Source organism: Ambystoma mexicanum, chromosome 5p (genome assembly GCF_040938575.1).
Source record: "Ambystoma mexicanum isolate Mex_15411 chromosome 5p, UKY_AmexF1_1, whole genome shotgun sequence".
NCBI classification, from domain to species: Eukaryota; Metazoa; Chordata; class Amphibia; order Caudata; family Ambystomatidae; genus Ambystoma; species Ambystoma mexicanum.
In genome coordinates, this window is record NC_090930.1 from 1,151,741,086 (window position 1) to 1,151,758,496 (window position 17,411).

The 17,411-nt window shown below is 44.3% G+C and overlaps 1 protein-coding gene across 5 annotated transcripts in view; it reads left to right on the forward strand.

Annotated features, from left to right (window-relative positions):
• KIAA0319 (KIAA0319 ortholog) overlaps window positions 1–17,411 on the forward strand; it is an 806,237-nt gene that overhangs the window by 405,724 nt on the left and 383,102 nt on the right. For all 5 annotated transcript variants that reach the window (XM_069613622.1, XM_069613623.1, XM_069613620.1 and 2 more), the window contains one exon: window positions 10,078–10,176. In XM_069613622.1, coding sequence (XP_069469723.1) covers window positions 10,078–10,176 — 99 coding nt within the window. The remainder of the gene's footprint in view (window positions 1–10,077; window positions 10,177–17,411) is intronic.

Consider the following 17,411-nt stretch of genomic DNA (forward strand, 5'->3'; position numbering starts at 1 on the left):
TAGATCTGTAAAAGTGTCATTATAGGTGTATTTTTATAAACTTCAAAGTCGTCTTAGAAACTATTGTGAGCACACCTAAGTTACACTTCAACCTTCCTTATAGGTGTGAGTCATACATGTGCGACGTAAAAGTCTATGAAAATGTGTGAGATGTTGTTATGCTTCAGCTAAAACATGGCGCTGGTGCGCAGTGTATTCTGGGTGCGCTCGGAGCCATGATAGATATTTACTTCATGCCGCAGTGAAAAGCTGCACTCATTTTGCTGAGAGCTAGATTCACGATGTTGAAGAAAACATGCTTTCCAAACCTGGTATGCAGTCAAGGACATTTCTGCTGGGAAAGCTAACTTTGTTATGTCTTGTTATGAGCTATGGGACTGTTTTCCATGGTGCTTGTTTTTAGAGGAGGGAGGCACTTTGCTCCTTGAGGGTATTGTCGGTTGACCCAGCTGGCAACCAACGGCTGCTCATCAAATCGCAAGTGCGTTGCCAGAAGGTTCGAGAAATCGCCACCCCTTTTTGAAGGGTGCATATATGCGGCACCCCTGAGCGGTCAGGTGAGACTTCAGCCGGAGGGGGGACGCGTCTGTCCGGCATACCTGTGGGCTGTTGTGCTCTTGGCCTGGCTGTTATTGGGGTCTTCTAGCCGCTTGTGGCAAGATGAGGAATCTAGTTACGCTCACGGTGATGTATTTTCTTTTGAATTCTCTGTTTCTTCTGTGATTTATTTCTATGATATCACTGGTTGCTTCTAAGCTTTAAATAAATAGCCGTATAAGTGCTCATTATTTTCTAAGAGTGTGTGGTTGCAAGTTATTGCGTCTTCCTGCTTTCAAAGTATTGGCTCCGTAATTGTACTGGTGATTAATGACTGTCCGTGCACTTTGGGAGAGCAATACATTTTTGGCGTCACAAACAGGATATTTGCGATGAATTGTTCCAAATATTCAAGAATCTGTTTGAACGTAGATAGGATTCGGTTACCTTGCAAGCAAAAGTAATTTGGCAGTGAGTGTTGAACTGTGTTAAGCTGTTTTTTTTTCCTTTGCCGGTGTGTGCATGCTTGTGGGAGTCATTGCAGTTTGGAAAGAAAAAAAATATATATAGATATAAAGAGTTTTTGTTTTGTTTGCAATAATGAGTAGTTTGCTCAGGAAAAAGAGCGTTACCGCTGGCGGGGAATGTTCTGATGTTATCATTCCAGGCTGGACTAAGAGTCCATATGATAAATTGGCCCAGGTGTGGGCATGCGGCGCAGGGCTAAGTGAAACATGTGATCAGGGATTGGGAGATGCTGATCCGTCTGATGTAATGGTGTTCTTGCAACAATTTCCAGTGGAACGTAGCAGAGAATGCGCTGCATTAGGTAGGCGAGGTTGGGTTCTTTTGCATGCTTATAGGAAAGTACATCAAAAGAATTTGGAAATGAAAAATGAGGTTTTGCGATTAGAAAGAGAGCTGGCTGCATAAAGGCAGGTTGCGTTAATGCAGCAGATTCAAATGAAACTTTTTAAAGATAAGGCTGACACATATCAGGCTGTGGCCGAGAGGGCAGCAGTCAGAATAGCCCGGTATAAGTATAGGAAAAGACGGGGAGGGGTCAACAAAAGAAAGGTGGCAGATGTAATTGCTACCACCGGTGTGGACTGGTACCCGGAAAAGTGGGATGGTGATATTTTTGACTCCACCAGTCTAGAGAGTAGTTCTGGAAATGAGTCCGACCCCACGATGGAAATTAAGCAGAAAACAGTGGCGGCTAAGCCCGTTAGAAGACGGCGAGCCCGAACCCACCCGCAGAATCCGGCAGGCGGAGTGGTGGATTTAACCACGCTGGAGGATTACACCCAGCAGGAGTTTGGGGAAATTATTACCCGTTTGAGGCAAAAATCAGGGGAACCTTTATTGACATGGATGGTGAGATTGCTAGATGGGGGCGCTGCAGGGTTGTTGGTAGATTCCACGGACTCACCGCGTTTTCTACCCTTATCAACTGACACCAATGTACAGGAGGTCTTAAGGGCAGGGCCGTCCCCTGATGACAATGGTCAAGATGCACAGGTGTCTTTGTTGCACCTAGCAGCCCAAGCATGTAACCGTAAATACCCCATTACCACAGATTGGCCTAGTGAGGAAACAAAGTGGTATACTTTGAGAGAGGCAATTCAAAAAGTCAGAGAGCATGCTATGAAAGAGGCAATTCACGTAGATGCTCCAGGACACATGGGGGCCGTCCCGCTCTCAGTTTCAACTCGAAACATGGTGATTAGAACTGCGCCACCTGCATACAAAAGTGTCATTATGACTTTGCTCGTAAGTATGACGGGCAAACCCACTGATGAGGTAGTGGATGCCATTCGGCAACTGGCAGATTTAGGGGAGTGGGACAAGAGTGATGACAAGCCACGGGAGAGAGAGGGGCGTAGTGAGAGAAGAACTGAAGGCAGGAGGCAAGATAGTAGAGACTCCCGAGTGTCCCGAAAGGACATGTTTCTGGCTTTGTGAAAAGATGGTGTGCCACGAGAAGAAATTGATGGCATTGAAACCAGAGTAATGTATGAATTATACAAAAAAAGAGAACTTGCAGCCAAAGAGCGCTATAAAGAGGTTAAGAAACAGGTAGTAACCAAGCCACAGGGGGACACCTCACCTTCCGCTCCTCCTGTGGAAGAACAAGAAGAAGGGTCTATGGGGTCACCTTCCCCGTACCAGCCAATACGCTGATTTGAGGAAGGTGGAGAGTGCAATGTTAGAGGCGGAGTCAAGTCACACTAATTCGAAATTTGACTAGGGCTACGGCCAAGCTCCGGCAGCATCTGCTCGCATAAAAGTTGATAGGCGGCCCCATGTTGATGTTAAGATTTTTTGGGGCCAGGAAATACGCAAGGGGTGTGAGCATTGATAGACACCGGGACGGAGGCCTCTCTGATTCATGGCAATCCAGCACGATTTAAAGGCAAACAATTTACTATTACAGGTCTCGGGGGAAAGGAGACCCCCGCAGTACAAACGAAAGTGGAGATGAAAATAGGCAATTTGAATAGGCAGAAATACCAAGTGTTGATTGTCCCAATACCTGAATATATAATTGGCTTTGACATTCTGGAAGGGTTGACTTTGGGACTTGGAGGTAAAACGTACCAGTTTGGGGTGAGTGCATTGTCCTGTACACCCATTACCATAGGCAAATTGAAGATGCCCCCAGTGCAAGTGCCTGTGGCAACCAAGCGGGTAGCAATGAAGCAATACCTCATTCCTGGGGGGCACAAGGAAATTTCAGACACCATCAAAGAGTATGTGGAGGCGGGTGTGATACGCCCTATCACCACCGCATGGAACAATCCTCTCTGGCCTATTAAAAAGGGAGATGGGTCTTTGAGGATGACGGTGGATTACTGTGAGTTGAATAAACACACTCCTCCCTTAGTGCCCACGGTCCCAGATGCCATTACCTTGATTGAGAATGTCCAAAAGTTTGAAGGGACTTGGTATGCAGTGATCGATTTAGCCAATGCATTTTTCTCTGTGCCAATTGCTGAAGAGTGTCAAGAGCAGTTTGCCTTTTCTTGGAGCGGGCGTCAGTACACTTTTACAAGGTTACCTATGGGGTACATACATAGCCCGACTATCTGTCACCGGCTGGTGGTAGAGCACTTAGACAAGATACTGTGTAAACCTGACATACAAATCTCTCACTACATTGATGATATTTTGATTCAGGGCAAGGATGAGCACAGTGTGCAAAGTCAGTTAAATGGATTGAAGAAGGAAGGGTGGGAGATTAACCCGAATAAAATTCAAGGCCCAGCTGAAACAGTAATATTCCTAGGGATTCAGTGGCATCATGGGCATCGAGACATGGTGCCAAAAGCCCGACAGAAAATACTTGAATTCACCACTCCAATGAACAAAAAGCAAGCTCAGCAGTTTATAGGGCTGTTTGGGTTTTGGAGACAGCACATTCCCCATTTAGGGCAGATATTGGCCCCCTCTACAAAATGACATGCAAGAAATATGAGTTTCAGTGGGGGGGAAGAGCAGCAGAAAGCATTTGAGTTGGCGAAAGACACCGTGCAGCAGGTGCTTGATTTATGGCCATTGAAGGAAGGCGAAGTGGAATTGAATGTGTCTGTACAAGACAATTATGCTAATTGGATTGTGTGGCAGAAACAGGACAGGAAACGTGTGCCATTGGGGTTTTGGAGTCGTAAGTTGCCCGATGCTGTTAACTCATACACTCCGTTTGAGAAGCAGTTGCTGGCATGTTATTGGGCCCTTGTTGATACCGAGCAAATGACGGTGGGCCATGATGTATTGATGAGGCCAGAAATACCAATCATGCAATGGGTACTGAGCTCTCCTAAAACGCATAGAATAGGACATGCTCAAGAAGGCAGCATAATTAAATGGAAATGGTACATTCAAGACAGAGCTAAATCAGGGAAGGGTGGAGTTGCGAAATTACATGAGCAAGTAGCCAACATACCGCCCTCAGATTACATACCACCGGAAGTGCCTTAAAAACGCAAGTCTTCTGTGAAATGGGGAGTACCTTACAGCGATTTGACCGTGGAGCAAACAGAGCATGCCTGGTTCACGGATGGCTCAGCCCGATATGTGGGAACTGAGGGATACTGGAAAGCAGTGTCGTACAATCCCAAAACAAAAAAGATGTTGACAACGTCAGGGAAAGGGAAGAGCAGTCAGTTTGCAGAGCTTTACCCAGTTTACCAAGCATTGAAACAAGAGACCCCTGGTCAATGTCATGGATTCATGGTCAGTGGCGAATGGATTGGCGGTGTGGTTGCCAACCTTGCAAAAGAGTGGGTGGAAGATTCATTCAAAAGAGTTGTGGGGAAAAGAACTGTGGCAAGATATTGCAGAAATGTTATCACAAAGTGAAGTCACTGTGTATCATGTGGATGCGCATTGTGCCACAGACTCATTAGACCGTTGGTTTAATTTTGTTGCAGACGAACACACCAAGATTTCATCTGTGGATGCGGAGGCTCAGGAAGACGATTTGGAGGGTTTGGCCAAGTGGACTCACCAGAAATGTGGGCACCTTGGAGAAAAGGCTACTATCAGGTGGGCACAAGCTCGAGGAATCAGTCTTCCTTTAGAGGTAGTGAAAACGATCATTTTGCAATGTCCAGTGTGCCAACACCAACAGCATAGACCTATCCCTCAGATTGTTCGGGGTACATTGCGAAGAGGAAAACTACCAGGTCAAATTTGACAGATTGATTATATCGGTCCCCTGCCGATCAGTAAAGGTTGTCAGTATGCATGCACTATTGTGGATACATATTTAGGATATCTGATGGTTTTGCCGTGCAAGCGTGCAACACAACTGAGCACCATCAGGTTGTTAGATCAGATCATATTACATTACGGAGTGCCTTTGCAGATTCAAAGTGACAATGGGTCACATTTCAAAGGCAAACTAATACAGGAGTATTGTCAGGAAAAGAGCATTGAGTGGCTTTACCATGTTCCTTATTACCCTGCCGCTTCCGGGCTGATTGAATGAATGAATGCGTTGTTGAAAGAACAGCTGCGCAAATCTGGAGATAGCAGTTTGGCAGGCTGGCGTGATTGTGTGTTTGATGCGGTGCAAGTATTAAACAATAGGCCTGTGAATGAGCATGAAACTCCTTTGATGCGGCTAATGACTCCTACTTTAAAGATTCAACCCAATTCAGTCAGAGAAACCCTATTGTACTGGGAAATTACCCCAGGTTCTTTAGCTTCCTATCGGGCGACTCCAGAGTCAGCAGGGGTAGACTTGCATTCCCATGAAGAAATCAGATTAGACCCAAGACGGATTGTTGTAATTGAAACAGGGATTGGAGTACAAATTCCCCCAGAGCATATGGGATGGATTGCCCCTAGATCTGGTTTAGCATTGAAGGGAGTTCAAGTGTTGGGAGGGGTAATTGATGCTGATTACCAAGGCGAGATCAAAGTCATACTGATGAATAGTGGGGACCAATTGTTACCGATCCACAAGGGTGATCGGGTGGCCCAATTGATTATCATTCCCGTTAAGTTGTCCATGATTAAGAAGGGGGAGCCTCCTACAGTGTTAACTACCCGTGGGGATTGTGGTTTTGGCTCTTCAGACAGTATGGTACCAGGTGCGAAGGTGTGGGTGGAAAGGCCAAGTGGCCCACCAGTGCCCGCAGATTTAATTGCATCAGGCAAAGACCAAGTAGTTGTAGTAATGGAGCCCGGTAGAAAGAAATGGCAATATGTGCCCGCAGACAAATGTTACCTGAGAGAGTGATGTACAACACTGATATTTCTTTTCTGGGTTTGCCTTGTAGATCCTGTGTCTGGCTGGTGTAATTGTGGTACTAAATGGACTCTATTTGGGAGAGTTAAACGGCATGCTGCTACCAATGAAAAATATCACATCTGTTCCAGTGATCAAGGGGATACTGATAATGATGAGTAATGCTGTCCAAAAGCAGCCTTATGCCGATGCAGAAAAGCCAGCCAGACTGAAGACATGGATTCATGAAATGCGGCAAACACGTCAGGAGCAAGTAAAAACAACCTTGATGCCAGTCATGCGAGCGGCATCTTCAGGACGGCGAAAACATTCTCCCATGATTACACAAACAGAGAATATGTGGATATACCTGGCACAACAAGTGCTCAACATTACGCACTTTTGCCTTACTGATGTGCCCGATGCTGAAGCTTTATTGACTACGTGCTTAGTAGCAGTGCCGACGCCAGTTCCTGTTTTAAAGCATATTTTCGGCATCACACACAATGATTCTTTGGTTCAAGATTTCGATATTAGGCAATCTTTTTCCGTCTATGAGTACTGTAGATTTTGCCAGGAGACAGATCGCAAATGGAGAAATTTGACACGTGTTATAGCCTATAATATAACCCAAGGCGATGTGTGCTACCTTATGACATGCCATACAAAAGAAATTGGCAAATGCCAACAGCTCGATTTAACCAAACAGCAAAATCACACAGTGTTTGAGCAACGATTATGTTCGCGAGTGCCACGCACATGTACCAGCATGAATAACACTATGGGCCTCATTACGACCCTGGTGGTACGGAATGACTAACGCCGTAAAAGGTGCCAGCGCCGTTCACTCTGTACCGCCGCATTACGAGTTCCCCTCGCGGGACATGGTAAGCACGCCTGGGAAAACCAGGCGTGCTTACCGGGTCCCGCAAGGGGAAAAGGGAGCAAACAACGGGCCATCTCGTAATGGCCCGTTGTTTGCTCCCTCTCCTATTCAGCCCTATGGGGGCTGAAATGGGAATGGGGAAGGACCGTGTCTGGGTGCTTGGAGGGAGGAATTACTGGGCCTTCCGAACTTGGAATGGCCCGGTAAATCCTCATTCCGAGGACCCGGACCCCGACGCGATTTCGGCGGCAGCCATGCTGCCAACAGGGGCATGGTTACCGCCGAACTTTTAACGAGGGCCTATGTCTTGTAATCATACAGTGATAGCTGCCAGTCATTTGAATCACGTGAAACTTCCAACAGGATGGCTCTTTTCATGTGGCAACATTACATACACTTATATTCCAGCTAACATTTCCGGGGGTCCATGTGCCTTAACTCGATTAGGACTAATGTTATTTCCTTTACACCCAGCGATAACTCGAGGCAAAAGGTCAACTTTCGAGTCTGTGGGTCTATCCCCCGATTGTGATTCACATGTGCATTTGTTATCAGAAGTTGAGCTTCTAGCATTAACCCTTTCATTAGTGAGAGTTTGGGGTTTAGCTGCTGGGGGTTACAAATCTTTGATTAAATTAGCATGTTTAGTAGTCAAAGGACTTAATCATACTTCTCAGGCATTAGAGGAATTACTCCTTCATAGTCAAGTTATTAGCAAAGCAACTTTGCAAAACAGAGCTGCTGTTGATTATCTATTGCTAAAGCATAATTTAGGTTGTAACGCAGTTGAAGGTATGTGTTGTTTCAATCTAAGTGACCATTCACGATCCATTGAAAGTCATATTCGAGGTTTGAGGGATCTCATTTCTCAAGTGTCCCAAGATCATACTGGGAATTGGTGGGATTGGTTATTTTCATGGATTCCTGATGTTGGGGGTACACTACGTTACGCTTTTGCTTGTATTTGCACTATATTAGCTATCATAATAGCTTGTTGTTGTTGTATTCAATGCATTCCTAATTTAGTTTTAATATTTAGTCGGTTTCAGAGACCGGCTCCTCTGCCACTGGACTATGGAAGATAAATATCCAGGGGTGGAATTGTTATTCTTCAGCTAAAACATGGCGCTGGTGCGCAGTGCATTCTGGGTGCGCTCGGACCCATGATGGATATTTACTTTATGCCGCAGTGAAAAGCTGCAATCATTTTGCTGAGAGCTAGATTCACAATGCTGAAGAAAACATGCTTTCCAAACCTGGTATGCAGTCAAGGACATTTCTGCTGGGAAAGCTAACTTTGTTATGTCTTGTTATGAGCTATGGGACTGTTTTCCGTGGTGCTTGTTTTTAGAGGGGGGGAGGCACTTTGCTCCTTGAGGGTACTGTCGGTTGACCCAACTGGCAACCAACGGCTACTCATCAATGCACAAGTGCATTGCCAGAAGGTTCGAGAAAACGCCACCCCTTTTTGAAGGGTGCATATATGCGGAACCCCTGAGCGGTCAGGTGAGACTTCAGCCGGAGGGGGGTCAATTCTATCCGGCATACCTGTGGGCTGTTGTGCTCTTGGCCTGGCTGTTATCGGGGTCTTCCAGCCGCTTCTCGCGGGATGAGGAATCCAATTACGCTCACGGTGATGTATTTTCTTTTGAATTCTCTGTTTCTTCTGTGATTTAGTTCTATGTTATCACTGGTTGCTTCTAAGCTTTGAATAAATAGCCGTATAAGTGCTCATTATTTTCTAAGAGTGTGTGGTTGCAAGTTATTGCGTCTTCCTGCGTTCAAAGTATTGGCTCCGTAATTGTACTGGTGATTAATGACTGTCCGTGCACTTTGGGAGAGCAATACAGATGTGTAGAGTAAAACGGGATATGTGTTAGAAAAATACTTTGTAGTAGGGAAACATGTAGGATATTTATTTGTAAAATTAACTGTCTGTCCTGTCAGCCATGGATCAAGCATCCAGAGCATGGTTTGTTTTAGTGAGCTTTTTTGTCACTCACTTTTCAGGAACTTTGCTGGAAGGATAGCTAAAGGGCAACACGCTTGACTTGGGAACAAGACTATACTGAGCAGCACAGGTTTGATAGCCAGTCCTGGTCTCCTGCCTTAGAGGTTGGAGTACAGTATAAAGCGAGATAAGAAACCAATGTAATTTTATTTAGTAAGTTAAGCCTCATTTCTTTGTCAATTTCATTATAAAGGCCAAGTTACCATCAGATGCAGGAGTAACTTCCACCTCAGCAACTTATGCTAAAACACTCTATGTAGCGTTGTAGGATTTTACATATTGTAGGCTGTTAAGGGGTTTCCATGATGAATTAACCTCATTTTGTATCGACTATTTCCATGGGCATGTGTGTTAGGTGGCTTAATTAACCCCCCACTTGGTATTGCTTTGTTTTACCGATGCATATTTTTTGTAAGTAATTTTCTATGAAAAAATTACTTTGAAAAAACTCATTGAAATACATAGGGGGGCTAAGGAATTGAAAGTGGTGGGGAGGGGATTGGGGGAGGAGTAATAGTATAGGGAAAGGGGGCTTTTGGGAGACAACCCCCAAAATGAAAAAATAAATCGATGAGTTTGTTCAAAGTAATTGCATCATAGAAAATTACTTCGAAAAAATGTGCATCGGTAAAGGGACATGGAACCCTCTGACTTGACAGCAATATATGTACGTTTTATGCATTACCTTGAGAACAGTGGAAGAGGAACTAAAAACATGATCAATAGTCAGTCCACTTCTTTTTGTTTTGAAAGCCTGCAGCTGCTGTATGTAGATTAGCACACAATACTCTCTTGTCCTTCTAGCAATGCAGTTTGCTTATTTTTGTAGATTGCATGGGGTTTGTGGTGATGTTGTTACACATGATGCTTGGCATGCCTCCTGATTTTGCCATTTTTTCATTGCAGTGAAGCCCCTTGTGGTGTCTGTTGGCGGGGACATACAAATCATGTTGCCAAAAAATGAAGTAGAATTGAACTCCTTTGTTCTTCCAGCTCCAGCTGCAGGTGAGTTTCATTGCTGGATTGCAGCACCAGTGGTAAGAAGATGTTATGCAGTCGCAAGATTCCTGTAAAGTTAGGGAGAGAAGCTAGAAGTGGATGATGTAGAAGGCAATGGGACAATATGCAGTAGCTAATGGTGAGGAGCAGAAAAAATATATTCCAGAGAGTGATGAATAAGCCTCACTATTGCATGGGTAGGAGATGTTACACAAGCAACCAGCTAGAAGGAAAAAGCAACTTTCCAAACAGGGGACAGAACAAAATTGTCAATTACAGTGTTTCGTAAATTAACTCCAGTGGCATTTGGGAATGCCTATCTGCATTAGTTATGGCTTTATGCCCTATGCTTTGTGAGTAGAGTATGCTGCATTTTGGTAATTCTGAAATGTTATCAATATTTAAAAGGAGAAAGCAATGCCACTGTTTGTTTGTGTATCCTGATTCGTTTGTTTGTATTTCTTATTAAATTGGGGCTTAATAGAACATGATATCTAGCAGTTCCTAGAAAGAGGGGGCACTCTGGATGCTCATGGTAGCTTTCCAGTATATTCCAGCACATAGAACTGAGAAGCAATGAAAGACATGCATTCCCAGTAGAAGAAAGTCACTGCCATGATATATCAGCAGCCAGTGGGGCTATACCACCCCTGGACCCCAGTGTAGCGCCAGTGACTCCCCTAGTTACTATAATCATAACCTATGTGCAGTTGCAAGTAATACCAGAGCCCAAAAGGTGGAGAGGCAAACCCTCTGGTACAGAACTAGGAATTTGGGGGAGAGGGGGCGGGGGGGACTGCTGAGATTTGTGCTTAAGACATACAATCTGCTAACAGGGTGATTCAGGAACTCTGTGTTTTTCCGCTCTTAGTGTGGCAATAAGCCCCGAGGTGGCAGGTCAATACCGCCCTAGGTAATGCGCGAGGGCCTTCACGAAGCCCTGGGGGCATTATCGTGGGCAGTATTGGCCCGCCGTTGAGGGGCTTATTGCCATTAGTATCCCGGACCATTAGACCGGGGTACTAATAGCATTTTGTTCTGTTGCAAAACGCTGATGCGTTTCGGAACAGAAAATAAAGTCTAATAAAATGGCTGCCGGGAAAGGGAAAGGGTAGTCTGATTTCCCTTTCCATGGCGGCCATCGGGAGTGGACGCGCTGGGAACAGAAGTGTTCCCAGCAGGTTCGCTAGCGTGAAAAGAAGAAAAAAGGAAGGTAAGTGGGGTTGGTAGGGCAGGGAGGGGATTAATGCAGGGGGAGGGGTTGGAGGAAAAAAAACTTACCTGAGTCCCCGGCGGGGGACGAAGGCAGCCTCCAGTCATGGGGAGGCTTGGAGCGGGGATTGCCCCATTTCGAGCCTCCTCATTGGCTAAGCAGCTGCCACGCCCCCCACCGGGAACGAACGCAGGCAGTGCATGTACATGTGTCCACGGGATTACACTGAGGTATGGCTCGGAAATGAGCCAATCACCTTTCAGTGTAATCCCGTGGACGCGAGTACCGGGTAATAATTGTAGTTTGCTTTATAGGCAAAAGTGGACTTGTCTAACCCCCTATTTCTTTGCCAGCCAATCCTCACCTGGGGGCCTTAGTGCCTTAATCTCAGTTCTGATCTTTATAAACCAGTGGGAGGTCTGTTTCCCATTGACTTTCTATTGGTTTAAAAAAGGGCAGTCCAAAATTCAATCATGGTCTGTAATCTTGTCTCCGCTTGTGTGTCAGCCCACAGCAAAACACAGACCACCCACCATCGAAAACTGAAACATGCTGGGAGGTCATTTTTTCATTGACTTCCAATTGATAAAAAAATGTTAAAAAAAAGTGCAAATGTTAATCATGATGATATCAGAATCTAATCTAATTCCCTCTGATGAGAACTCCCGCAATCCCAATTGCCTGCTTTGAGGGATTAACATTTATGAATCCGCATATTTATTTCTTAAAGCAGTTAACTTTCCAAAAAGGCAGAAATTCAAGCTAAAGATGCATCTATATAATGGAGAGGTTGAACGGATTTTCATGTTTTCTTCTTTGTTCCACGGCGTGTACTACATTAAATGTTAACAATGGCTTTTTACATTGTATTAAAAAAGTTTAGTCAAAGTATGTAGTTACATTATTTTCTATTTGCAATTACTTTATGTAAAATGATTTCATTTACTTTGTGATTGCGACAGTTAATTATGGCGAACATTTCTAAAAGGATTTATCTATGTGCTAATGTCTCTCTGGCGCTTCAAAGTGAGTACTTTTAACATTTGGACATTTAGACAGCTTAAGTTTGATTATGTTCAACACTTCATTTTGTAAACCAAAATGCAGAAAAATGTAGATGAAGTGTCACTGCGTGCGCATTCTTTTGGTGCAGCTCACGTTATAATTTGTAAAAGCAGAGAAATGTCTGAAGAACACGTTCAAATTATTGTGTGCTTAGTGCTTTTTTAACTGAAAAGAGCTTTTCAGTAGCTCTGCATATCTGTGTATCTGTTGAAGCATCTTAAATGTAATAGTAAGCAGATTACCTATGTTTAAACAAATGGCTTGCCTAGCTGCTACAGTCACTGAAAGAAGGTTTACATAAATATGTGACACCTCTGTGCCCAGTCCTGGACTCGAAGATAATTGCGTTGTCCTTATAAAACCCCAATGAAGACCTATTGGTAAACATGTTCCATAACACCAATTCGTCTTGACCCTTCCGAGGCTTCATTACCCTTATGTCTCATCAAAAAAGTACCACAGCAAGCTTCCTAACACCTTTCCTTTCCTATGTTCAACCCTCTTTGTGAACACGAGAATCCCTCCTGTGCTGTGTACTAGTTGGTCACATTCCCTTTTGTTTGTGTGTTCTGAGAAGCCCCTTCCATTGCATGAATCACTTTGTTTGTCTTTGTCACTTGTTTTGTGTTTTGCACATTAGCACCTTAGGCAACATATTATTTTATTTGAAGAGAGTGCCGAGGGAAGACGACGAGGAGCTGGACTACTCCTCAGCCTCAAGGTAGTCAGACACGTTGCGAGATGGAGGTTGCAGAGGGACGGATGGAGGCTTCTGAGAGCGAGGAAAAGTAGACAGAAGGATCTGGTCCTTTGCAGGGGGCCACCTTTGGCCAGACCCATTGGTTGAAGGAGCTGGTGGGTTGCGGGGAGGAAGATGCAGCTACCAATGAGGTTGTGTTGTGGAAGGAGCATACTTGGTCACAATATAATGTTTTGGGAACAAATCCCTTCCTCGATCTCCCACTCCAACCAAACAGATATGAACATTGATATAAATGTAAGCAAATTCAAAATACATTTTCGCAAATTCAAATCATAAATGAATTATTCAAAACGTGCAAACAAAGCTTAAATCCTCTGCTTCAAAGGCTTTGATTTCTCTCTACTCGCTGTCAGGCCATCATACACTCACTTCATTAAACACATATTGACATTTGATTTACAGAAATCCACTAAAGCTAAACCAACATTCTTTGGTAAACCCCCCTCTGCTCCCCTCCCATCCAAACAAAGTTTCCTCTTTTTCAAAAGTGTAGGAAAACGCTACTCCATCCTGACATGTATCTTGTGCACAAACTGTTTTAAATACAAGTTTATCGCAATACAGGAATAGTTTTAACCAGAAATGACTCCCAACAAACTCTGCCCGTCACAAAAAACCTACATTTATTTATTTATTATTTATTTAGCATTTGGGTTATAGGTCAAAGTATTGAATCAAAAGGATCGAATGACAAAAGGGTCGAATCAAAAGGACTGAAAACAAAAGGTTAAAAAAAAATTATTTATTTTTTACATTTTTTTTTGGTTGTTGGGGGGTTCCCCCCAAACCCTGTTTTTGTGGTAAAAACCACTTTTTTTTTACCTAAACGAAAACCCCCCAAAAAAGATAGAATAAAAAAAATGTTTCGAACCTTTTGTTTTCGATCCTATTGACTCTCACCTTTTGCATTCGATCCTTTTGTATTCGATCCTTTAACCGGACACCAGCATTTGTAAAGGGCTCCTGTCCCACGGGCATCTGTGCTCTGGTTGCATTATTATTATTGGTTATTTTTAATGCACTTAATACCCAGAGGTTTCTAAGCGCGGACCCAGGGATCGAACATGTGTTGCCCCGCGTCGTCTTGCAAAGAAATAAAGACAATGCAGACGGTCAAATTACATTTCACATGTGGCTGGTTAGTGGTTACAAGGAGGGGCAGTCCAGCCTTATGGTACTGTCACTTTTGTAAGTAAGCAATTGGCTTAGCTGAAGGAGCAAAGTGGCCTCAGAAGATTTAGGTGTCAAGTGTAAATAGCCAGGTTTTGAGGTTTTTTCGGAAGGACCAGAGGGAAGATTCTGGTCTTAGAGCAGGCGGGAGTGCGTTCCAATATTTGGCTGCCACCACTAGAAAGCTGCAGCCTCCTGCCTTTGTCTGCTTGAATCTGGGGATGGCAAGGAGGTGTGAGTAGGCTGCCTGGGGGAGTCCATTGGATTGAGATTGAGAGAATTTGCCGGAAATATATAGACGGCCGGCGTTGGCTAGGAATTTATATGTAAGTGAGAGAGTTTTAAATTTAATCCGATCACATACCGGCAGCCAGTGGGCATCCCATCTGGCAGATGAGATGTGGTCTTTTTTTTTTAATATTCAAGGCTGCTCTTAAAACATTGTTTTGTATTACGTGGAGTTTTGGGATGTTACAGGTGGTTAAGCCTGCAAAGAAGGTGTTGCAAACACTCACCACAGTGCCTCTCAAATTAGTGTTAGAAGTTGTGGAAAATAAATGTGAACTGTCCGGTAACCTCCTTTACAGGGATGGAGTCCTGCACTAGCTAGATGATCTCTGGTGTCTTATGCCGTTTTATCCTGCCTTCTTTCAATGTTTCTTTATTGCATCCTTACACCTGGGTAGCATGTCCTCTTGTGTACGACAACCCCCCTGTCGTTTCCTCATCCTCCTCATCCTCCTCATGTACATGCTGTTTGAAAGTTGCTACACTGACTTCAAACCGTGGGTCAAGAATGGATGGCAGAGTGTTTTTAATAATCCCCTTTGACACGACACAGCAATTCATGAGTCCTGCTAGAAGGTCAAGAGCAGTGCTGTGCGCTGTTTATCTTGCTAGACAGTTCTTGTTTATCGGCTAGGTTGAATAGTTCACATTCCAACAGGTACAACAGTGGCAGGCCTTGCTAAGGGACTTGCCATACAGGCTCACCCACTGGGTGGCATTATGAAAAGACTGTAATAGGACACAATTTGGCCAACAGTTGCCACTGTATAGATGTTCTGCAGGTATCCTCCAGTTGCTGGCTCTGGCTATTTCAGCAGTCGATCATTGTGTTGCAATGCATTTGCAGAGGATTCAGCATATAGAGGGCTCAGTTTGCATTGCAGTATTTTAGATGGTTGTGAGTTGGTGCTGTGACTGTAGATTTCCTAACACTGTAGGAGTGAGCGCAGATCTTATAGGCCACACTTTACATCTCATCTAGTGGTGGGTCTGCGCTATAAAGCAGGTCACGGCAAGATGGAAGACATGGGCAAAGCAGGGTATGAGCATGGATTTACCTATTCTCAGGCCAGCTTCAACATTAGACCCATTCTCAACTGCCACAAAACCAACTTGGGGAGTGGCCAATGTGCAATAATCTCCTTTATTTTCTCTCAGAGATCAGTTTTCCTGAGGGATTTGCTATTGAACACTTCCATACACAGGATAGCATGCCAGTAAATTACATCCTGTGGCTGCTATCCTTGGCTTTGCTGATGAGGGTTACTGGACAAGAAGACACAGTCCAGTCATTTGTTCTTTGAGCACTGACCCACGTGTCCATTGTCAGATGGGCTTTCTTGCCCTTACGGTAGTATAGTTGCATTCCAACTGCTTCCATATAATTGTATTCATGGAGTGGTACTGAGTATCGTGTGAAGTGGAGCCGACTTGGAATTTCGCAGCAGGGACCAACAAGGCCCACAAGCTGCCTGAAGCCCCAGTTCTCCACAGAAGAATAGAGCAGTACATCTGTTGCCAACTTTACATCACACCAAGATTGTCATTAAGTAGACAGAGCGGTTTGTGTCTCTGGATACTTAACAACATACTCAAAAGACTCAGGATTGTAGGGGGGATAAGTTGTCTGCATGCCATGGGGTTGGCAAATATGGGGTTCTGACAGGGTTTGCTAAAATCTGGAATGCAGCAAGACACACTGGTGTAATGGTGAAGGATACTTGTGCAGATATACAAGTCTTCCCATTGCCTGCATTTGAGGAGTCGGAGGCTGATTTGTCACCTTTTTATTTTGGAAAGCTTGTGGATGATCCAGGGCCACAGGGAAGAGGCGCCCCAAGTTGGCTTACTGCTTCCAATGCAAGATACTTGTATCCATGTATACCGCAGATGGCAAGACTTGCTTGTTGCTTTTCTGATGTAAAATAAGCCTACAGTGGTTATGTGAGATAGGCCCTAACCTCTCGGCAACTCCTTCATGGGTTCTGCTCTGGCCATTTTGCAGCAGATGCTATTAGTTCCTTACTAGACGGAAGAGCCACTGCTGCTGATGTGACAGTAGTGTGTGTTCTATTAACCCATTTTGGGGAAAGACTATGCACTAGTATGTAGGTAGTGCCTGAAGCTTGCTTCATGTGCACAGTGCTTGCAGTTGACAATTGCACCTACCTGTCAATGCCGCACCCACTTGTTCTACTTCGTTGCCCCCCTCGTTATTTGTAATATCTTCAAGGAAAAGGTGTCTGTCCCAATCCTTTTTCAGGGAATGGAGCATAATCTTTGTCATGTTCTTCATTGCCATGTGTTTCTTAGGAAATCAGTGGTGGGGAATTTTCAGGAATCCTTTTGTTGGTGATGTAATGTCATCGCTTTTCTATCGTGTGCCTCAGGTGATTGGGGTTCAAGTTTATCCTCTTCACCTCAAACGTCATCTTCTGATACTGAATTCAAATGTAATAAAGGTGCATGCACATTACTTCCCAATGCACCAGATTCTGATGATCAGTGTGGCTCGGTCACAGACACCCATACTGTCTGTGGTTCTCCAAAGCAGGTGAAATCTCCCGACAGATACAGTCCTCTCCTGGACCTTACCTGGTCCCCTATCATATCTGGGTAGTGCAGGAGATGTATACATGTTAATTTCATTAATTTCCACCCTACAAATGGCAGAAAACCCAAGACATCTTTAGCCTACTCATCTACCTACAATGCTCACATTTGTTTAAGACCACTTTGGTG